A 21,433-nucleotide genomic window follows, 5' to 3' on the forward strand; every position below is an offset into this window, starting at 1 on the left:
TGATTGATTGATTGATATCTTAATTGGAGAGGGTAGAATCGATTTGAAGAACTTTTGTTGTATAGTTTTTTGTATGGTAACATGAGTGGGCGCCCCATGATTCAAAGGCTCTTTGAGCAGCGTTTGTCTACTAGTGGTTTTCAAATGTTCTCGTGGGGATTTGCGAGCAAAGTTGACATTTTGTTCTTGGTCTTTGGCCGAGAGAGAGAGAGAGAGTCAAGCCCTAGAATCGAAATCTCTCCACGCCTCTATGCTCCTCTCCACCACCACCTACAGGAGGAGGAGAAGATGATGACATGTTATTGGGAAGTGGGATGCCCCGAATGCGATTGAATCCCCAAACAAAAAGCCCGCGCTTGGGATTTGTATCTTTGGACAAAATGGTCTTATCAGCTGAAAGGGTCAGAACAAAAAAGTTTATAAAGAAATATCCCTTTTTCCCCTTCCATTTTTCTTCTATCTTCTTTTGCAACCAAACACATGATCCTGTTGAATGTGGGGCGGCTTAAAGTTGCGCAACCAACCAACCATGGAAACAAGCGTGTAATATTCGAATCGCATCGAAGGTAGGGCACTGCCGCCGGCCAAGAGCCCTCCTTTTTTTTTCAAAGCCGACCTGTTTCCACGCCACCTACGCAGCCGATCGGTCGACCAAGAATTTGACAAACACAACACAAAACGTGGAAAGCGAAACCCGACTGTAGCCTGCGTACATACGCATTTACGTATACACCAAACCAAAGCGTGATTGCCAAAAGGTGGTAACATGGAAAAAGGTGGCGGAGGCGTGGCTCTTTGGGCTGGCACAGCTTCCCAATCGGGCAATTTGTGTAAGCTTTTGCAGGACACCCGCCGCCATCCATTCCATGCACTAAAAAGTTGCTTAAACGTATTTTTATCCTGTTTCTTTTTCTTCGGATATGTATATTCATTCACCTTGAAAGATCAGCGCCACCTTTTCGAGTTAAAAAAGAGCAAGCAAGCATTTGAGATTCCTTTCGCTTTCTGGTAGCGCATCACATGCCCGTCTTTTAAGCCACAAATGAGCATCCCCAAAAGTTCCCATAAAACAAATGAGACGTCGTCCTCCCTTGTTTATTGTAATCGATGATACAACAAAGAAGCGCCGGTACTCTTCTTATTTTTCCTTCGGCACCTCTGTACTCTCCTTCCACTTCCATCTCTCTTTCTAGAACGCTTTCACCCCAGGAAGTTTGCGTTTGGAGTACTGGTAATACTGGTCGCGCTGCCGTTCGTCGCCTTGTTGCTTTGCTGCTGCTGCTGCTTCTTGTGACTTCCTTCAGTGCAAAGGATGCACCGCTCGCTTTGCTCCTCGTCGCTGCCCGGTGATCGGCCAGGACTCGTAGCCACTGATGAGTCCTGGAGGCACGTAACGTGGTAAAAGTGGCCGCAGAAGAAGGTTACCACTGCCACTCTTTGACTTGCCAGGAGGTCCGAGCATATACAGCACGGGCTCTTGCCGGCAACCACTGCCGTCCTGGAGGAGCTGTAGCGCTTCAGTTGTAGATCGCGACGATCGGCCTGGAAGAGAGGAATTTAGAGCTAGGATCTCTATCTGTTAGCGGATACACACACCTTGAGAATGTTATTGCAACCGCCCCTGAGCGATGTCTCCGTCTTGTAATCTGTGATCACCTTTACCAGCCGGTCTCTCAAACTGCAAAACAGCGCAATGTCAACGGAGATTGTGCCTCGTCACGGCGAGATATCGTACCGTGGCACTGGCATGTCTTTGGGAATTCTGTTTATGACTTGCATGGGATCAATATTTCCCACGGTATGATCCAAAAGCGCGCCAATCTGTGCACCAGCCAGCGTGTGAGTATCAATATAAGAGGATCGACCTAGTTATACTGACCATATCTGGATTGCGCAAGCTCTGGTTGATAAGCTCGTTCCATAAATCATCATCGTTGCGAGATGTCACAAACTCCACAGCCTGTAGTGAAGAAAATCATTGTGAGTTTACATGTAGGAAATAAATTCATTGTAAAGACTTACAGCTTGCATGCTCTTAAGTTCATTGATAATCAGAGCTAAAGCTTCTTTCGCATTTCCCATTTGCCCCAGTAAATAAACTTTTTCCCTTACAAGATTTAACCTTGTGCAAACGTCGTACGCCTGTAAAAAACATATACTACATCTTAAAAAACAAGATGAACAAATGTGTACCTTATTAAGACTGTAGTACTGACTGCTACGCAAGAAAGGCAGCAATAGCCGTGGTTCAAATTCAGCATACAATTCCACCTGCACACAAATTCAATAGTCTATAGCTTCCCATAAAATAAATTTCAAAACCTGTAAATCATGGTACTTTCTTCCAGCATTTGTGTCTCGTTCGAACAGAGTATGCAAATAGTCATGTAACAGACGCCGGCGGCTCTCTTTCTGAGGCAGGTTTTCTAAAGAGGAAACCACCTCGCTCGCACTAATTCGGTCCCTTTGTTGAACGAGTAAGTCAATGGCTCTTTTCGAATCCAGCTTCATTAGAAGGGCAATCTGATCAGAAAATAGAAATGCAACATGGATCAGAGGTTACACATGTAGCTTACATGTAACTTACATTGCCGTGAAGAGCATCATAAAGATGGTGCTCCTCGATAATGTCGAACGCTGCGGGCTTTTGCAGCTGCAAAAACACAATTTATAGTTAACATCGCAAGTAAATTTGAATGATTATACCTCGAGATATAGCTTCAGCACGTTTTCAAGCTGTCCCTGAGAAAGGTAAAGAATCGCAAGCGCCTTCATCCTCACTGGATCAGCTTACGCTCTTCAAACAACAGGCAGTGGTTACCTCGAGTAAGAAAGGAGTTTTTCCGCCGGTACTGCATTGTATCTCAGCGGCAGATATAATGGTGGGTACAGAATAAATGTGTTGGGGCCAGCTTCGAACTAGCTCCAAGAACTGCTCATGGTGCGCCGGATTTACAAGCAACCGATCAAGGACAACCTTAAAACTTTTAAAAGTCCATGTTAGAGCTCACGCTGCACATTCGGAAGCTCACCTCATATACAGTATCGCGAAGCTGCGGATTGACAACTGGTATGTATGGGGCCAGAACGTGCAACTGTCTCAATTGGCCGAAATGAAATACCCGCCTGCTTTTACTCATCTGAACATCTGCAGAAATAAAAATAGCGGCCTCACCTTTCCCAAGCCGAAACACTACCACGCAAGATCTTTGGACATAAAGAAGCTGCCAGCGCGTACTCCCTCCCCAGGATCAAGTGATCTAAGTATTGCGCACCAACCTGCACGGGCACGCATTGGCCATCGCCTTTTACCGTGAAAAAGAACACACCTCGTCCAGAAGCTCGACACGAGCATTTCCAGCTTCTACAGCTTCCAGTGCTTTCTCGTGCCACCCATGCTTGAGAAGCCATTGAACATGGTCGTCCGCATCCCTGCGCAGAAGAATCAGCTGCCTGTACAATTTATAGTTCTAGCCAAACCTTTGTCGAGCAACAACCACGTCCTTTGGAGACACAATGTAGTACAAAGGCTCGTACCCAGCGGCCCACTGGCCACCAGCGGTGCTACTTCCTACACACGACACGCAAATGAATTTGCTTTTTTAAATCTTATCGTACCAGAGAATGGAGCGTGAGCAAGCTCGTAATCCTTAGCCTTGTAGTGTTCATAACCATGCATAGAGAGCGCATCTGTTGCCAGTTCTTCGTTTTTCCAGTTCAAGATGCATACTTCAGGCCGTTGGGCATGTCCTGTCTTAGCACAGTTAGTAGTTTAACGTTACGTACTGAAAGTATAGCAAAGTCATGTACCTGTTTCGGAGAGTAGCCCGTTGCCGATTCCGTTTTGCTGCCCTCCCTCTCGATGTAAGCAAGGACCACGAGAGCGCCTCCATACGGAGCCAGGCCGCAAATAAAGTACTCAGTTTGCAAAACTGATACAATCTCGACATACTTCGTCCCCGGCAGAAGGTTGAACCTTTTCCCAAAAGAGAATGTTTCGGAGTTGAGGCCTCCAGGAAGGTCAGCTCCCCTCACTCTGAGGGCAGCAATCTTGATGCAATTTCCCCAGCCGACTAACAGGTGCACATCATCCTGGAAAACAAAAACTATATGCTATACGGAAGAAATACCAAAGATGATGAGCACGAACCTGCCAAACTAGATGGGGACGCAAGTACTCGGCGTCTGGACTGTTCTTCGGCTTCTCAATAAAAGTAAGGCGCTGCTGTGAGGCTGTATCGAACAGTTTGACACCCTCGTCATTCGCCCACGCGATAAGGCTCGTTCTCCATTTGACAGCATGGATGGGACCCTCTCCCGAGTGCAACACCTGCAAAAGAACAAAAGAAAAGGTGTAGAAAAACCGAAGTGATCGTGACAAAGCTTTGAAGAATGAAAGAAAAATGGAGAGAGCAGAGTAATCTTCACAAGTGTCGCTACCTGATCTTTGGGACCAAACCAGCCTTTGCTGTTGAGAATGAGATGCCCTGCCAGTCCCCCGCCAGCAAAACGATTTGTTTTGCAGTAGTCTGGATCCAGCGCGACGGCCTTCATTGGCCGGTGGTAGTGGAACTTCTCGTGACTGTCGGTATACAGGCTGCTCACCACCACGGATCCATCGTCACTGCAGCTCCCCACGAACTCTCCAGCGCTATCGAAGCTCAGCTCGTTCACAGTGGCAGTATGAGCAGCGAATTCCTTCACCTGGATATCCCATTCCATTCCATTTCCATCCAAAAAAACTGATAGGAGACTCACCTGGTTTCCCTGGTAATCCAGCAAATGCACCCTGCCGCCGTGCGTTCCCAGCGCGATCATCCGCTCGGCGACGCTGATGCACGAGGCCGTGTCGCTGGAGAGAAGAGAGGGAACACTACCTCCCAGGCGCTTGTACTTGAGGCGCGGCTCTTCATCCTCGTCATCGATCGCCTCCTGCGCCGAGGAGGAATCGTCAGCGGCGTCGTCATCGTCGTCGCATTCGTCGTCGGCATCGGCGCGCGCGAGCTCCTCCTCCTCGTCCTCCATTGCCGATCAATCCAAGAACCCTAGAAACCCAATCTCGAGTAGGATTATTCCAAAATCTATTATGTTACAAAAGGCACACTATCTTAGTTTCTAGTTGTCAATGGAAAGGGACGCTGTGTCATGCTCAACGTAAGATCTGTTCTTGGAGGTTCCAGGCTTGAATTCGTATGGCCCCTGTCTTACACCCCACACCTACAAACAAAGCGTAGAAAGAAAAAGAAGAACGAAGAGAAAGAAAAACGCAAGTTTTAGAATCGAGAGAGACTTTGAGGAACCTGATTTCCTTCGTCGTCGTAGGCGCGATCCCAGCAGTGGATCTCTCCACTTTTGAGGATTGTGAGCTCGGATGTGCACCGGGAAGCACCGTTCTGCCAAGAAACGAAGAGGAAAATGTGAAGAACTCTAGAAAAAAAAAAGGCTTTTTTTTTCGTTACCCAGTTGTTTGGAAAGCCTCCGGGAGGTGTTGATCCTTCGTAGAGACAACGTTGGCCTCGCGCACAGGCGGAGAGATAGACGGAAGTTAAATGCTCGGAGATGTCCTTGACAATCCAAACAAAAGAGGTGAATTGTTTTCCCAGCTCGAAAGGCTTGTTGTGACTTACTCCAGGGATCTCTTCCGGCTGTGGTCGCTGATCCTTTGGCCTCTCACAGAAGTTCTTGTATTCCTCAATGTCACGAACAGCGTAGGATCCAACCTGCAGCGATCGAAAAACTTGAAAGTTTTACTCCACAACACTGGACGTGTTTACCTCCACATCGCACTTCATTTCTTTCGGACAGGGCCTCACAACGTAGAATCTCTGGAGAGAAAATGAAAGAACTCTCTGATCTGATACATAAAAGCGTTGTTTGTGCGCCTACCTGTCTATATGGCTTATCAGGTGTTCTCCAGAATGCCTGGAAGAACGCAAAATATCATTTTTCTTGTTTCAGTGCATGAAAACCAAAAATACTCAAGAAGAGCACCTGTTCAAAGTAGAGAACTTTCGCTCCATCGTCCAGAACAGTCGCGGGGCATGCCAGCATCCTGCGATCAAAAGCTTTTCAATGTTCTTCCTGTTCTCGACAACCAGCGCGCTTACCTGAGATTGAAGTACGTCATTGGATCCCTTGCCGCTTGCTCTTGGGAAAACTACGAAAAGCAACCTCTAAGAAAAGTGGAACAAAATGATCACACAAGCAAAGATAATGGGAAGAACAAAGAAGACAAGAAGAAACAAAGCGATGGAAAGATCGAAAGGGTGATCTCTCGCTTACTTTCTCGCCTGTGAGAGCATCGGCGACGAGACGAGTGTGATCCCACCGCGTCTTTGCTTTGGTGAGCTTGCGGAGCAGAAGAACACCACCCAGCAGACATGCCGCTTTCAAGACGAAGCTGCGAACGCCGCCGCCTCCTCCGTCACCGCCGCCGACGCTCACATTTCCAGCGCCACCGGAGGATTGGAGCGAGGAGGCGTCCTCCCTGTCGCCTCCCGCCATAGCCGAGAGGGGAAGAGGACAATAAGCCCTAGATTTATGTGTGACGTGCTACCAGTCGCCCGCCACACACATTTTAAGTTTTTCTCGCGAGCGTGAGCTCAAATCGGAGCTCCGATTGGATCAATGCAGCTCGGATTGGATCAAAGATGGTGACGGGCGCTCAGAGCGATCGAGATCGCGAGATAGATCCCAAGCGTGGAATTTATGATAGTAAAGTGAATGTGTGGTGGAAAGTATGAGCGCTCTCTTTATAAAAAATTAGGGTTCTTGGTGGGCGAAGAATGCAGCCTCCACTTGTTCTCCAGCAGCATCCACACTGCGCCAAGGTAGGCAATCGCGCGCGTAGGTTTCTCCTTACGCGTCGCCTCTCAGATCATCACCTCCCTCTTGCGCTGCCACAAGGAGCATGCCGCGGCCGCCAATTTTTTGGGGAAATGCAAAGGTCTCAAGCGTGAGGTGGCGCGCTGCTTGGAAGAGGAGGTATGTTTTTCTGCCAGGATTGACGCACGGCTTTTGGATTTCTCAAGGTTTTGCTGCTTGAATTCGATAGAGAGCGATGAAGGAGAAGAGCACGCAAAGTTGCTCGCGGACAAAGTAGAGAATTTCATGATTGCTCCATGTAATCTCCCGTGGAGGATTGGAGCGAGGAGTCCCTGTTTGGATCAAAGATGGTGACAAGCGCTCATAGCGATCGAGAGCGCGAGATTTTCAGTGGAACCTTCCATAGTAACGAAAGAACACTGCTACAATTTGGAAAGCCATCTATGTTGTGACATACTTGGGTCAAATCAATGTTACGACATTCTTTGGCTTGACAGTGAGCTGCAAGGTACGAATTTCCATCGGCCCGAGCTCCACAAGTAGCGACTTTTGGTCGATCCGAGCTCCACGCTTGGCTCCACCCTCGCTTTTTTCGGCCACTTTCCATTCCATACGCCTCTTCATGCTGCTCTTGTCTTGGTTTGTTGACAGCGAGAGCTCGTTCACTCCTTGTATCTGGAAGAAGAGTTAATCCTTAAGCGATCGAAATCGAAAACTCGAGCACGAATACCTCCCAGTGCCAGAAGAGCTGTTTGAGTTGTACATTTGCCGGCTTGGACAGGGTATCGTCTTCCCCGGCCTAGAAACAAGCCATTTCGTTTGTCAAAAGCTGGTCTTTTTTGAGATGGAAAGGTTCTTGCGTACCTCAAACAAGTGAGCCAGCCTCACGAGGATGGATTTATCCTCCAGCTCCTACGTAAAATCAAACCAGCAAGGTTATACACCTGGAGAAAACTTTGCTACTTCTTGAAAACCTGGATTGTGAGAAGCGCGACATTGTCTGGAAGAGCATATCCACTCTTTACCATCGAGAATTGCTTAGGAACATTTTGTCCACTCTGAGACAAGATCATGGTGGACAAGTTAGAAACAACAAACTAGAAATAATCATCTACCGGAGTGCTGAAAAAGAGCTGGAGTGGAGAGTAAATTCTCTGGCCTTTGAGACGACGCCATCGGCTTGCTTCCTTGACGGGACCCGAATTTACGTAAACCATCCGTCTAACCTGCAGAAAATGTTGAGACAATGATCGAAAATGAGACTTTTACTTGCCGTTAGACCTTCGCATTCCTGTGACCCAATACAAACTTGCTCGTCCAAAGCTTCGGAGACTCCTCTTTCATCATCGGCCATTAGACGTCTGCGTGAAAGCCCGACGATAAACACGCGTTTGGAATCAAATGAATACCTGTGAAGCATGAGCTCAACTTCACCATCGTTGGTACTCGACGCTCCTGAAGCTCGATCGACAAGAAGTGACAAGTCCGTTTGGTTATCGTTGATATAAATTCCCAGGTTTACCTGCGGAAAAACAACGATTAAGAAACTACGGTGCCAAAAAGAGAAGTGAATACTTACGGGATAGTAGTTTCCAGCAACGGGCTGAGTCACTTGCTTTGATCGCACCTAAGCGTCCATGCAAAGAATGAATGTTTAGTTCGAAAGTTTCATGGAAACTCGTACTCGTTCTAGAAAATCCCGGCCGTTTGAATCAGTGTAGAACTTGCTATTGCTCGTTGTGTTCGCCTTGACCTTCACAATGACTTCCTTTCCAACGCCATCATCCAGTGGAATGGGGCCAACCTGCATAGAAGAATCTCAAAACATAAAACGCTATTCCGCAAGGACGACTAATATGTACCGTGATCTCAAGCTCATTATGGGTTTCGCCATTGTAAAGACGATGCTCCTGGAAAGAACTTTCAGATGTAGAAGCAAAAAAGAATGCCTCACTTCGTAAATCCAAGGTGAAACTTGTCGTCGGCGTGCCTTGTACAAAGGTCCCTCCACAGCCAGCCAAGCCTGAAGCAAAAGAAAAATAAAACTTCGGAATGAAATAAAGAACAAGGAGCTTACAGATGATGTTACTGGAGTTGGATTGTTATCAGCTGGTCGAAAGATATATGCACCAGAGTTCTATCAAAGAAGAGTAAAAGTAAAAGTTTATGGCACTAAAAAATCACGTAAAGAAATACCTGGCCTCCAACTTGGCCAGTGTACCAAAAGTACTCAGTCGACGAATCCGTAATATTTGCCTCATATACTCTAGAGTTTCCAGCTGAACCTGCATCGATCACTTAGAACGTTAATCCGAAAACATGCAAGAAACCGAACCACTTGCCATTTTCATTGGGCTTGGACGGCTTGACAAGGTAGGAGCTGAAGCCAAGAGGAGGAACCACTGCCTTAAAGACGAGCGAGTAAAGAGTTTCGTCTTCTGGTATTACGCCGATATCTAGCTCGGCATGAAGCTTTCTAAGCTTTTTGGTTGCGTCACTGATGGGTGCTAGCTGTGAGTCCACTGCTTTGCCAGTAGCGTCTGTGACAATAAGAGCGTTGGAGCTCACCTGGTAGAAGAACAAACAATGACTTTGGATACGCGAGAAGGATTACGATAATGAAATGTCGAGAGAACTTACCGGTATTTGAATGTACTCCTCACGAGCCCATCCAAGAGGATTATAGGCAGTGACAACCTGAATGATATAGAAAGCTAAGCAGCGCCAAGCAAGCAATAAAAGCTACTCTTACCAAAGGCTTGTCACTGGTAATGTTTTCGGACGAGGGGCAAAAACTTATATCGAGATGAGGACACTGAAACAAAATCAGGCTAGTATAAGTTTCAAGGGCCATGGTAAACTCACTTGAACGGCGTCGGAAGAAACGTTCTTTCTGAGGCAGTCGGATGGAGAAACGCCGGCTGCTAAGCAAGAAGCAGCCAAGTTCATTGATTTCTCAGCCTGCACGAATGGATGGTGATATGATCGAACATCAGGGAAGAGATTAAACACAGCACAAGCACAAACCTCGGAAGCTGCGATAGCAAGTAGTCTAGCATAGTCGTCAGCCACCTTTTGCCGCTCGGTGCCACTCACTCCATCGTGATGCTGTACAACACTCAAGGCACGCCACAAATTATCTGTGTTTGGATGGTCTCTTTTTCCTGTCAAGGCCTCCAGTTGCCGAGCTGCCTGTCGATAGTTTCCTTCTCGCGTTAAACAGGCTTCTAAGATGGAAAAGCACGTACCTGTAAGTAACCAGAAAGAGCACGAACGTAGCCCTTCAAGACGGTTCTACTGGTATAGTAGCCTGTCCAGAACGAGTCCTTATTGTCCGCGTATCTGAATCAGAATTCTTAGTCTAAAGCTCTTGGAATATCTCAATTTTACTCACGGAAAGAAGTCATTCTTTGTGACATTCCACACTTGATCAGCTGCGTGCTTAGCATCCAGATATATGGATGGCGTCGAGTACAGAGCGTTCACTCGACCATCCTGACAAAAAAATGTAAGAAAACGATTTAGATGATCGCGGTTACCTTATTCACGTAGTGGATCAGCTTGTCCATCTCAGTGTACCACTCTGCAGAGCGGTAGTATTTGAAATCGTCTCCCATCGTCCACATGACATGATTTGTTTGAGTCGCATTTGCCTGTGGAACAACTAAATCAGACCGTTCTGATGGATATGGTGGTGGAAAAACTTACATACACCTTGGCTGCGTTTACAAACGCTTCTACACGCTCCTCTATGTTCGTAGCGCCTTTGGAAGGGTCATCCTGGACATAGGAAAAACTCTACAAGGAGCAAAGATATAGTAAAACATAAATACCTGCATGATAATTCCACCGCTTCCTTCGTAATTAAATCCTTTTGGGGGCTTGTAGTGGCGAAGAAACACACTCGTAAACAACTGGTTGTCAGACTTCAAGGTGTTTGATCCTTCCCAGACGAATTCGAGGTTCTTGTCTTGGGTCCTCCTAAGCCTGTCTTGATAATCGATCCTTGCGAAGAACAGACCATCAAAGCCAAGCTGTAAAAACAAAAAACAAGTGTTTAAATTTTCGAAACAGAGAAACTCAGAGAAGTTTTGTCACTTTGCAAACTCACCTCAGTGCCTAGGAGATATGCTTGCACGGCGGAGTGTCCAAACGGGTCTATTTGCCATCCAATGCGAGGAACTACATCAAACTCTTGCTTGAGAAACCTGTGACCGAGTGTAGTTTGATCGATCATATCCGCGTAGTGAGTCGCGGCTTCATCGTGCATGCACCATCCACCATTTCTAAAACCAGCATTCACAAAGTTTTGTCTCAAATAGTAGAACCGAACTAAACAAAGTGATCAGATGCTACTTACGCAAATTCGAGCTGCCCAGACTTGACAAGCCGCCTCACGACCCCCTGAATGCTAGAGTTCTGCTCGTTCCACCATCTGCTAAAGAATGCCTGAAAAAAACAGCATTTTTACCATTGGGAAAAGAATTAAGTTCGCGATCGCAAAGCCAAACCTGTTCAACTTCCACAAATTTTCTGTCCGGGTTCTCTTGCAGGGAAGCCAGGACTGAGTCAAGAATGCCCTTAACAGTGTCCTGGGAAAGAGAGAACAAGCCATTTTTTTCTCTCTTGGTCTTGATTAAAAACTTACATAGTACTCGTCCGCCGTTTTGATCCACCCAACATCGTCGTGACTGTGAGCAACGAGATGGACGTTGAGCTTCCCGGCGACAACGCTCGCGTTAGTGTTGTAAGCAGCGTAACAACACTGCCCTAATAAAACAAGCAGAAGAAACACCACTTCCATTCCACTTATCATTGAGACTAACAAAGCGTCCCATTCTTTTATAATCCACGATCGGCACGAGACGAACGAGGAGAAACGCTAGCGCCCTTTTGTTTTCTTTCGCTGGCCATTCTCTTGGACAGTCCAATTCTTACCGTGCTTTAAGTTTTGGAGCTATTCGTTACATTGTGGTCTCGATCGCGTGGCAAATGGCTCGATTCTAGAGGGCTAAAGTTTTCTCCATTTGCCCAGAATGGGCATTTGCGTCCACTGCTCACTACTCACGGCGCTTCCAGGTCCCGTGGATCGCGACAACTCGATCGCCCGCCAGGAGCACACCTCGGATGATCCGCAAGAACTGGAGCTCCCATCGCCTAGTTTCGATAACTACGCCTCCCTCCTCCGCCACTGCTCCCTCTCCTACGGCAAGCGCGTCCACGCGTATATTGTCTCCTCGGGGCAGGACAAGAATGTCGTGCTCAACAATCTCGTCGTCCAGATGTACGGCCGCTGCGGCAGCGTGCGCGACGCCAAGACAGCCTTTGACTCCCTCCCCGTACGGAACGTCTTCTCGTGGACCATCCTCATCGCGGCATATGCCCAGAATGGGCATCTTTCCGAGGCGCTCGTTCTCTTCCGGCAAATGGACTGCGATGGGATGGGGCCCAACGAGATAACTTTGATCACCATCTTGGGAGTTCTTGCGTCGACGAGAAGCGTCCGCGAGGCCCGCTCGCTCCACGCGCGCATCCTCCACACGCGTTTCCACTCCCATTGCCAAGTCCTCACGGCCGTGATCCACGTCTACGGTCGCTGCCGCTGCCCACAAGACGCGCGGCACGCCTTTGACGCCATGCCCCCCCGCAAGCGGAATGTGGTGGCCTGGAACACCATGGTGGCTGCGTATGCCCAGAACGGGCATACCGCTCAGGCGTTCGAGGTGTACCGCGTGATGAGCAGCGGGGATTCGCCGGTGCGTCCCAACTCCGTCACCTTCCTTAACATCCTGTCGGCGTGTGTCGCCCCCGCGGACCTCTCCTTGGGGCGATCCGTGCACGCCGGCATCCGCGGCTGGGAGACCGACGTCATGGTCGGCACCGCACTAGTGAGCATGTACGGCAGGTGCGGATGCGTTGACGCCGCCACCGCCGCCTTCCGTGCGATGCTCGTCCGCAACCTCGTCTCGTGGAACGCCGTCATCGCCGCAAATGCCCAGAACGGGCACGGCGCGTCGGCGGTGCTGCTGTTCCGGGAGATGAGCCTCGAGGGTGTAAAGCCCAACAGCGTGACGCTCGCGAGCGCGCTAGAGGGCTGTGCGTTTGCGGGGGCGCTGCAGCAGGGGAGGACAATCCACACACTCATGGTAGGCGGCGCCGCCCCGTTGACCTCCGAGTCTGGGGTCGTGCTGTGGACCTCGCTCCTCAACATGTACGCGAAATGCGGCACAGTCAACGACGCCGAGGGCATTTTCCACAGCATGGCGTGTAGAAATATCATCACTTGGAATACTCTTCTCGCGGCATATGCCCAGCGTGGGCATGTGTGCGAGGTGGTGGACACCTTTGCCCTCATGCAACAGGAGGGTATCGGCGCAAACCCTATCACCTTTGTCAATGTTCTCTACGCCTTCAGCCATGCGGGGCTGCTGGAGCCGGCGGTGAAGTGCTTTGGATCGATGCTTCCAGAGTATGGGATCCAACCGGACGTGGAGCACTTCGGATGCCTGGTCGATCTCATGGGCCGTGCGGGCTGGCTCAACGAGGCCGAGGACGTGATCAAGCTCATGCCTCTCAAGGACGACGCCGTGTGGCTCGCGCTTCTCAATGGCTGCAAGATGCACCACGATTCCCAGCGCGGGGCTCAAGCAGCGGGCAAGGTCTTCAACATGGAGCTCAAGGATTCGGCGCCGTACGTGCTGCTCTCCAGCATTCACTCAAGGTGATCACTAGATCGCGTACTTTTCTGTACGGCAGGGATATTCCCCGGAATCGGAGCGTGATCTACGCTACTCTACCGTATGATGCCCTCCGAGCTACGTACACATCACCTCATGATGGCGTTTAAAATGGCTGACTGATTTGACCGCGGGCCTCCGGAGGGGTCGCTCCCCGTCACAGTCACCGTCAGGGGTGGCTGTCGCCCTGGCCCGCGACAAGGTGACGTGGCACTGGAGAGCACTCCTTCTACCAACCGGCCGGTCAGTGCCAGCCAGGAATCTCAATTTCTTGCTTTCCCGGCACCGGTAACGTGGGAACGAACGATATTTATTGGCGTGCATTATTGGGTTGGAGGGGATGCATTTATGTACCAACATGTGGATGCATGGATAGCATGTATGTGGGCATTTATTCGCGGCCATGCATGCCATGGGATTCCATGCCCATGGCCGACAAGAGCATATGCTTATGACAATGGCCATGAATGTTATGGGTGCACGATATAATAGGTTAGAAGGCACTACCTTTTTACCTTTCTGCGTGTCTTGCGTACAAGTGTGTAATGGATTGGATAGGCGGGAAGGTTAGAATGTGTTGCTGGCCAACCAAAGTACCTTACAAAGCTGCCATGCAGTGGGAAATGCCCCCTTAAAGAGCTCTGGGAAGGAATCGAGCGATTGATTGAATGTGGTGTTGAAAATTGGAAGAAAGAGGGAAGAAAAGACACCCATAGGAATCGCCCTCCCTACTACTACGACTACTACTATGTGATCGAGAAAGACCTCTCACTCCTGTGGATAAGAAAGAACTAAAGTGTCTTGGTGATGCATCTTCTAGAGCTAACTTTTCGTTGATTCTTTAAGTCTTTGTCGAGGTGTTTTAGAACTCCCAGTGGAGTGGAGTGGCTCGTCTGAAACCTAAGAAATGGAGAAAAGACCGTCGCGAGCACGCAGGTACACACGTGCACTTTTGGGTGATTGGGTGAGTCTCGCGATTATTTTAGATTTTGGCATCCTCTGATTGGCGGCTGCGCTTTGCTGCCCGACATGATTCGGCAGCATCAATCATGTGATTGTTCTCTGGATGGCTTTGTTTGCAGCCAAAAGCCTGATTAAAGTTTGAGTTAAGCGGGGCACCTCATATGATTCACATGACTTTGACCCCACACCACCCGCAAGCTCCCAAGCTGACCAACGACAACAAGAAATGGAATTATGCAACAAATCCAAACAGAGAATCTAATGTTTCACTTTGGTGTTGGTGTGAGTGAGGGTTGCTTGCCCAAAATGCCCAGTCATAAAACTATGATAACGTGATTGCAATTGTTTTGAGTAGTCTAAGCTCGTTGTGCTCTGGGAGGTGTTGGAAAAGAAAAGGAAAGAAACTCTGGGGAAATGCATATGCTCCAAACTCCAAATGTCCCCATCTGGCATTACACGCCCACATTTCTCTACACTTTTGCTGTATCATTGGGCAAGTTGCGCGCGCATATTCGACCCCGGAGATACAAATCCAATAATTCATGACCCCATGATAAGGGGCCGGTCGCCGGCCAGTGGGGGACCGCCGGCCGGCAGCCGAATCACCGACATATCTCTCAGGCCGACAAGCCGGCCACAAACTTTCGTTTCCAAACTATCATGGCTTCACGTTATACATGTATGGGCTGAGCCTGAGAGCTCTACAGTTGATTGCCAGAACTTTAGCAAGGCTCTTTTGATTCGATCTGGAAGATTTTTTCCAAGTCTTGCTTGTGTCGACTGGTATGGTCACCTGCGTACCAATTTGGCTCTGGTCACTGCTCCCGAAGGTTTATATCGCCTGGTTTGGATCGCTATGTTGGTCCAAAGAGATAAAAAAAGAGATATAAACGTCAATTTGGAGGGATCCTCCCAATCAACCAGTCAGTGTACAAAGTGTTGTAGGCTGGTGACCACAACCAAAACCAAAGCTACTGGCTTCATGAGAAAAGAAATATATGTGTATTTTTTTTCAGTGGCGTGAGCTTGGCGTGGCGTGTACCAAAAGCGAGCGAGCAGCAAAAGCAATCGGGAAAACGATGAGGTTGTTGTGTGTAAGAGACTACTGCGTTCTGTGTGTATGTGTGCTCTTCCAACTACACATATTGAAAGCGTGGGCTCTACCATTGTGTGATCATAGAGCTTTTTTTTTCATCTGTCCATCCATCCACCATTCTTGAGGAAATGAGTGAAATGAATGAGTGACAAGGGACTGGAACAAACAAAGGGGCGGAATGTGTATGATTTCAATCAATTTCCAGGGAATTTATAGCTAGCGAGCATCAGGCACCTTTCTCTTCTCCAACCAACACAGATCTATTATGGGATTGACAATGGGATCAGACCATTGATTCATTCACTCCCTTGTAAATGCTGTAAAGGAAAAGGAAAGAGGCCCACACGAGACCCTCTAGCTCAGACAAGGATGGACAAGGTCTTTCTTGCTTGGAAAGCATCTATGGTTTAATCCCCTTTTGTTTCTCTCATTGGGCAAAGACAAATCTTAGCTTGACATGTTCCTCGTTTTCTAAGATGAGAAAAATGGAGATGAAGCTCCTCGTTTTTAACAATCGAAACTCGTGACCGACGTCAACTTTGAGCTTCAAATTTGAAGCAGTGGCCAAATGAAGGCTGGATAGGACTGACTGCCACCTTGCGCAACATTTACCTTTGTTTAAAAGGTCGACGGAGAGATCGACGTGTAGGCGGGGCTTTTGAAGGCTGGGTGAAGTTTTCGAGTTGGAGATGAGTCCACACTCGCAGCCTAGAAGAGATCATACATCCACTCGCTTGCTCAGACAAAAACAAACGAAAGGCCTCACGGGCGTCCATCTGGTTGAATCTTTGGTATTGCTGTTCCAACAGAAGAGGCCAAGAGGAAGAGAACAAAACCGGACGAATGAATTCATCCATCATCTCCAAGTGTTCCACCACCGCTTGATTGATTGATGATATCATAACGACAAGTCCTATTTTACCTTGGAATGCAAGCAAAAGCAAAACGTTACCGGCAATGGCCAATGAGCACAGAATTTCCCTCCCATTTTCCGAATGTTTGTTTCCACTTCTTCAGGGGTGGTGGACTCACCCATGGGGTCAAAAATAATTGCCGTGGGGTCCAACTAACCAACCAACAAACTACTAGCGAGCAGCAGCAAAGCAAAAGTTAAAAGGCAAAGCAAGAAAAAGGGGGACGTGTGAGTGAATGACCCCACTCTCCTGTTTTTTTTTTTTTTGTTTTTCCTATCCGCCCCCATTGTCAACAATCACTCCAAGTGATTGCATGTGTGTGGATGAAGCAAAAGGTGACGGTGAAAGAAATTCTCTATGATTCTTCCCTTCCGACGAGGAGACGAGATTTTTGGGTCGGTCGGACGGCCGGTTGGGTCGGGTCGGTCGGAACCAACACGCCAGCAGTAGAAGCGTGATTCTCTGATCGATGAGTTTCTTGCGACTCTGTGGGGACGCTTTGGTGGTGGTGCGGGGGTTGGAGCTGGGTCGGGTGGGACAATTCTTTCTCCCTTGCTGTGCACATTTACCGCAAGCAATGTCAGTTCTTGTCCCCGGAGGCAGCCACACGGAACAAGAACATTTCACCGCCACCGTAAAAACAGAGCGTGGGGGCTGCTGCTTCCAACCCGGACCAAAGGGTTAATAAGAAAAATGGGGTTAAAGTATGGTTGAAAAAGTTTCACCATACGTACGAATCATGTCCACATATGTTGCGTGTGCGTGGTTATTTTTCTAATGTATTCTTGCTGCAATCACAAATCCGCCTCGAGTCAGCCCGCCACCGCACAGGCTCAAAGCAGCGGCATTTCTATATTCCCTCGTTTAATCATATGTGGTTTCTTCTTTCCTATGGTCTGGTTGGTTTGGTTGCGCTGCTTGATTGATTTGAATGAATAAAAATGGGATGGATATGCTCTTCCCAATGATTGTGTGTGCTCCCGGCCTGCCCCCCTCAAGGCCGACAACCTGACGTGGCCGCACCGTACGCTGCCACGCTCGACACGCCGGCTTGTCAGGGGACGGCCCACTCATCGCGGCCTCATCATTGGCTGCCGCGCGCCTGTCCTCCCATCATTCGCGCCCCCGCCGGCAGCTTCACGTGGACGCTGCCACCGGGGCCCACTCACATGGTCACGACTCCGTACGGTACGATTGTGCCATGTGGCCTGTAGCTACCGCGCGTTATCCTAACGGAACGTCGTTGGCTGGGCCTCCGTCCGTCAATGCCGTCAACGGCTACTGGGCTGCTGACGTGGACAGCCGGGCGGGTGGCCACACTGTTTTGGCCAGGGGGAATGCCCGGTAATTTGGACGGCCTCTCTTTATAAAACCAAACGGTCCAGGGTTTTTGACCCTACATATCGATCGAGAGAGCTTCCAGTGGGATCATCGCTAGCAGGCCACAGCGAGCTCTAGATTTCTCCGTTGAGAGATTTGAAAATTTCTTGTTTGGCTGTGAGGAGTGAAAGCACACGCACGCACGGCCTTCTTCGTGTTTTAGCGAGCTAGCACAAGAGATCAGGGAAAACGAAGAGGGGAGATCTTGTTCCTTCTCGTTCTTGCTTCCCATGTTGTCGCTAGAGGTGGGCGGGAGGAGCAGCGGCGCCGCCATGTTTCGACGGGAGGAGAGCCACCACGAGCGCCTCCGAGCAATGTCGAGTAGTCTCACGCTGGGCCTCGACACTGCCACCAGCAGCTGCTTCGCGATGGCCAAGAATTCTTGCGCCGTGCGGAGGGAGGAGATCGAGATGGCGGTGGCCGCGCAGTATCACCATCACCAGCAGCAGCAGCAGCAAAGATCTTTTCCAGTGCAGCTGGACCTCTTGCCGAGAGCTCCAGCGGTGCCAGCGATGGCAGCGTCGAATCACAACACCGAATCGCCACCGCCCGTCTCTTGCGTGTCGCAGCTCACTCGGCAGTCGCTATTTGGAGGAGCGGCGAGCTCGGGGATCCACAATGGTGAGATTGACGATCCCAGTAATGGGTCTTGATGGGTTTCTCACCGATGATTCGTTTCTTTCTGTGTAGATTGCGAGGAAATCGCTGCGCCTGAGACGCACTCGTCGAGCAGGGGGCCGTCGCCGGGGCCGCCGCGCGGCATCGACATGAATGAGATCCCTGCGGACGTGGAGGGAGGGGTATCGTCCCCGCGAAGCTGCAGCGTGTCGCCCGGCGGCAGCGCCGGCGCGTTCGCGTTCGACATTGCTCGCAAGGGCGGCGAGAGCAGCAGTGTCAACATCAAGAGGGAGAGAGATCCGCGCCCCAGCGGCGACGGCGATGCTGGCGATCGTGCCAATTGCGAAGTCAGCTCTAGGGGGAGTGACGAGGAGGATGGAGCTCCGCGCAAGAAGCTCCGCCTATCCAAGGAGCAGTCGGCTCTCCTCGAGAAGAGTTTCAAAGAGCACAGCACTCTCAATCCGGTGAGTGGAGAGGGAAGAACGTTTCATCTAGTTTCGATCTATGCGACTGACTGGATCTTTTTTCTTTCTTTCTCCGCAGAAGCAAAAGAACGCACTGGCCAAGCATCTCAATTTGAGGCCTCGCCAAGTAGAAGTCTGGTTCCAAAATCGTCGCGCAAGGTAGGAGAGGATCAAAGCTCACTTTTCTCGTTTCTATCGATGCTCATCTCGTTTCTCTTGTTCTTGCAGGACCAAGCTCAAGCAGACCGAGATCGACTGCGAGCTCCTCAAGCGCTGCTGCGAGACGCTGACCGAGGAGAACCGGCGGCTCCAAAAGGAGCTCCAGGAGCTCCGCGCCATCAAAGTCCCTCCTCCCTGCGTCATCTCCCAGGACTTTTACATGCCGCTCCCTGCAGCCACGCTTACAATGTGCCCATCCTGCGAGAGATTGGCGGCGGTGGACACCAGATCCGGCCACATCCCACCATCTTTCTCCAAATCCCACCACCCCCACCACCTTCAACAACAAGCAGCAGCAGGAGGAGCCATGGGCAGCGGCCATCACTTCGCGCCTCACTCCCAGCCCCCCGCCGCCTATCAGAGCTGATTCCGCGCGAGCGAAGCAAGCGAGATTGATCATCCAAGATCATCCCGACCCAGCGGCAAAGTGGTGATAGATCCGAGGGCCGATCTCTGTTCTATGGCGACCCAAAAGTGGAAGGTTTCCAAAAGTTTCTTTCTGACTGGATATATTACCAACTTGCGCGCGTTCGATCATGATCACTCCACACACACACACTCACACTCACACTCGCACTCGCACCAGCAAGCAAGCAAGAACAACTGTGAGTCATCGCTATCGTACTTTTGGGACGATTTTAAGCGAGCAAGCAAAGCTGGGCTTGGCTTGTCTCTCGCCTGGCCTTTGGCAAAGTCAAAAGCAAAGGCTGGAAAAATTTGGACAGTCAGTTGAGTGGATGGGTCAGTCATCAGTCAGCAAGCAGCGAGTCAGGCTCAGAGAAATCATTCACACACACAAATTTTCTTCTTCCACACACAGCAAGAAATACATATGTACTTACACCCAAGCACAAAAAAAACTTTCACACACACACAAAGCTCTCTCTCTCTCTCTCTCTCTCTCTCTCTCTCTCTCTCTCTCTCTCTCTCTCTCTCTCTCTCTCTCACGCCAGCCACAGTTTGAATGGGGCCAAGCCCAGCAAAGGAAGGAAGTCGTGCGCGACCCGTGAGGTGTGCCGAGATTCAACAACACCAATGTGGTGTGTGTTTGTAAAGCTTGTTTCTACATGCGGTACAAGAAATTCCGCGGTACTTAGGACAGTGGCATCTATCTTGCTTGTGGACTGTTGCTGCTGTTTTGCTGCTCTTGCGCTCTTGCGCTCGCTCGTGTAAATTATTCGCAGGAATTCGCTCACTCGAGACTTGTGAGTAGCAATGAGGATGAAGATAGACAAGTTGATCAAATCAAGTTTAAGTTTGAATGGGGGCATGCATGGGGATGCATGGGCCATGCATGAGTCATGCACGAATCATGATGAGTGGGCCGTGTGTGTGTGTGATGCAATCGCCATGAATGATGATGATTTTGAATGAGCTTTTCCTTTTTTATCCATTCTTACTGCGTGGCGCTGGATCTCGTGTTTACAAAAGTGATTTAATGCGTGACCAGGGCGGGCATACCTGACTGCTACTACTACTCTACTAAAGTAAGCCCGCGTGAGAGTTTGTGTACTGCTCTAGGTAGACTGGACGTGTTCATAGCCATCGGCTGCTTGGATTGGAGTTTTGACTAATTAGCGGTGAAGCGTAGAAGACTGAGAATTCAACGGACCGAGATCGAGAGGAATTTTTGGTTTTCACGATGGTCATGAGAATTTAGTTGTTGCGGGAGGAGATTTAGTTTGAGGAGAGACCTTGATGGATCGAGGACATTTCTATTTTTACTTGGTATTGGAGATTTTCGCGATTGATTTAGGCGTGGAGATTTGGTTCGAGATCGATCTTGGAAATTTTTGGTTTGAGATTTCACAATGGTCATGAGATTTTACTTTACTATTGGTATGATTTTCGCGATTGATTGATTGTTGGCCAGCAGAGGCGATTTAGTTTGAGGAAAGAAGGCTTTGAATCTTCCACATGCTCCATAATGGGATCCAACCGCCCAACGGTACGGACTGGTGCTGACTCACGTGGTCCCCGCGGAATACCCGCCGGTGATTGGGCCGAATGGAGCCACGTGGCGGACACGTTGCGCCCCTCGGCGGTCAATCATACATTGGCACTGGCGGTATGATGGTTGCCTCGCGTTTTCTCCTGCCTGCGCTGCGCCCTCTCTCTCATGGTTGTCATCATGGTGGCGACGATGGTCATGATGGTGTTGATGATGATCATGCATGTGGCGTGAGGGGAGTCGTGCGACATGATGTCCGCGCGTGC

The 21,433-nt window shown here is 49.5% G+C and overlaps 5 protein-coding genes across 5 annotated transcripts; 2 read left to right on the forward strand and 3 right to left on the reverse strand.

Moving 5' to 3' along the window:
• Positions 1–1,059: 1,059 nt before the first annotated feature.
• On the reverse strand, positions 1,060–5,043 carry LOC9658914 (vacuolar protein sorting-associated protein 41 homolog). The gene is made up of 19 exons (XM_024673775.1): positions 4,759–5,043; positions 4,441–4,704; positions 4,151–4,330; positions 3,811–4,092; positions 3,619–3,754; positions 3,481–3,571; positions 3,330–3,432; positions 3,176–3,279; positions 3,033–3,126; positions 2,822–2,977; positions 2,707–2,769; positions 2,588–2,653; positions 2,323–2,523; positions 2,194–2,271; positions 2,023–2,142; positions 1,880–1,960; positions 1,736–1,821; positions 1,597–1,678; positions 1,060–1,542 (listed from the first exon to the last, which is right to left on the reverse strand). Exons 1-19 carry the CDS (start codon positions 5,023–5,025, stop codon positions 1,201–1,203), a joined length of 2,796 nt encoding a protein of 931 aa, XP_024529543.1. The 5' UTR covers positions 5,026–5,043; the 3' UTR covers positions 1,060–1,200.
• A 7-nt stretch (positions 5,044–5,050) lies between these two features.
• Positions 5,051–6,559, reverse strand: LOC9658915 (chromophore lyase CRL, chloroplastic). The gene is made up of 9 exons (XM_002969104.2): positions 6,283–6,559; positions 6,108–6,157; positions 5,992–6,052; positions 5,887–5,922; positions 5,775–5,825; positions 5,628–5,720; positions 5,460–5,564; positions 5,301–5,393; positions 5,051–5,217 (listed from the first exon to the last, which is right to left on the reverse strand). The coding sequence occupies exons 1-9, from the start codon at positions 6,502–6,504 to the stop codon at positions 5,116–5,118; spliced, it is 813 nt and encodes a 270-aa protein (XP_002969150.1). The 5' UTR covers positions 6,505–6,559; the 3' UTR covers positions 5,051–5,115.
• Positions 6,560–7,209: 650 nt separating this feature from the next.
• On the reverse strand, positions 7,210–11,280 carry LOC9658916 (alpha-mannosidase At3g26720; the record flags this gene model as incomplete). The annotated part of the gene is made up of 25 exons (XM_024673636.1): positions 7,210–7,500; positions 7,556–7,624; positions 7,690–7,737; positions 7,800–7,883; positions 7,941–8,051; positions 8,099–8,186; positions 8,235–8,347; positions 8,405–8,452; positions 8,510–8,629; positions 8,688–8,735; positions 8,780–8,848; positions 8,903–8,962; positions 9,022–9,110; positions 9,156–9,393; positions 9,466–9,522; positions 9,578–9,640; positions 9,691–9,786; positions 9,853–10,017; positions 10,074–10,167; positions 10,220–10,320; positions 10,365–10,478; positions 10,534–10,605; positions 10,659–10,859; positions 10,937–11,111; positions 11,186–11,280. Coding segments are annotated over 25 exons (2,631 nt in total), but the record flags the coding sequence as incomplete, so codon positions are not given.
• Positions 11,281–12,695: 1,415 nt separating this feature from the next.
• LOC112345921 (pentatricopeptide repeat-containing protein ELI1, chloroplastic-like) lies at positions 12,696–13,854 on the forward strand. Its single transcript, XM_024673637.1, has 2 exons — positions 12,696–13,546; positions 13,707–13,854. Exons 1-2 carry the CDS (start codon positions 12,696–12,698, stop codon positions 13,852–13,854), a joined length of 999 nt encoding a protein of 332 aa, XP_024529405.1.
• A 4,093-nt stretch (positions 13,855–17,947) lies between these two features.
• Positions 17,948–20,411, forward strand: LOC9658917 (homeobox-leucine zipper protein HAT4). Its single transcript, XM_002968812.2, has 4 exons — positions 17,948–18,536; positions 18,606–18,997; positions 19,077–19,156; positions 19,226–20,411. Exons 1-4 carry the CDS (start codon positions 18,146–18,148, stop codon positions 19,581–19,583), a joined length of 1,221 nt encoding a protein of 406 aa, XP_002968858.2. The 5' UTR covers positions 17,948–18,145; the 3' UTR covers positions 19,584–20,411.
• Positions 20,412–21,433: the final 1,022 nt, after the last annotated feature.

Source organism: Selaginella moellendorffii, unplaced genomic scaffold (genome assembly GCF_000143415.4).
Source record: "Selaginella moellendorffii unplaced genomic scaffold, v1.0 SELMOscaffold_11, whole genome shotgun sequence".
Taxonomy (NCBI): Eukaryota; Viridiplantae; Streptophyta; class Lycopodiopsida; order Selaginellales; family Selaginellaceae; genus Selaginella; species Selaginella moellendorffii.

Bases quoted from the DNA above. Each gene is read 5' to 3' on its own strand.
- LOC9658914 (XM_024673775.1), bottom strand. From the start codon at position 5,025: ATGGAGGACGAGGAGGAGGAGCTCGCGCGCGCCGATGCCGACGACGAA. The intron at 3,280-3,329 runs GTGTGTTCTTTT...GTGCCCGTGCAG, and splicing joins GTGTCGAGCTTCTGGACGAG to GTTGGTGCGCAATACTTAGA. The intron at 3,127-3,175 runs GTGAGGCCGCTA...GAGTAAAAGCAG, and splicing joins AGTGTTTCGGCTTGGGAAAG to GCGGGTATTTCATTTCGGCC.
- LOC9658915 (XM_002969104.2), bottom strand. From the start codon at position 6,504: ATGGCGGGAGGCGACAGGGAGGACGCCTCCTCGCTCCAATCCTCCGGT. The intron at 5,923-5,991 runs GTGCTCTTCTTG...GCGTTCTTCCAG, and splicing joins AAGTTCTCTACTTTGAACAG to GCATTCTGGAGAACACCTGA. The intron at 5,394-5,459 runs GTAACGAAAAAA...GTTTCTTGGCAG, and splicing joins GAGGCTTTCCAAACAACTGG to AACGGTGCTTCCCGGTGCAC.
- LOC112345921 (XM_024673637.1), top strand. From the start codon at position 12,696: ATGGTCGGCACCGCACTAGTGAGCATGTACGGCAGGTGCGGATGCGTT. The intron at 13,547-13,706 runs GTGATCACTAGA...GGGCCTCCGGAG, and splicing joins CTCTCCAGCATTCACTCAAG to GGGTCGCTCCCCGTCACAGT.
- LOC9658917 (XM_002968812.2), top strand. From the start codon at position 18,146: ATGTTGTCGCTAGAGGTGGGCGGGAGGAGCAGCGGCGCCGCCATGTTT. The intron at 18,537-18,605 runs GTGAGATTGACG...CTTTCTGTGTAG, and splicing joins GAGCTCGGGGATCCACAATG to ATTGCGAGGAAATCGCTGCG. The intron at 19,157-19,225 runs GTAGGAGAGGAT...TTGTTCTTGCAG, and splicing joins TTCCAAAATCGTCGCGCAAG to GACCAAGCTCAAGCAGACCG.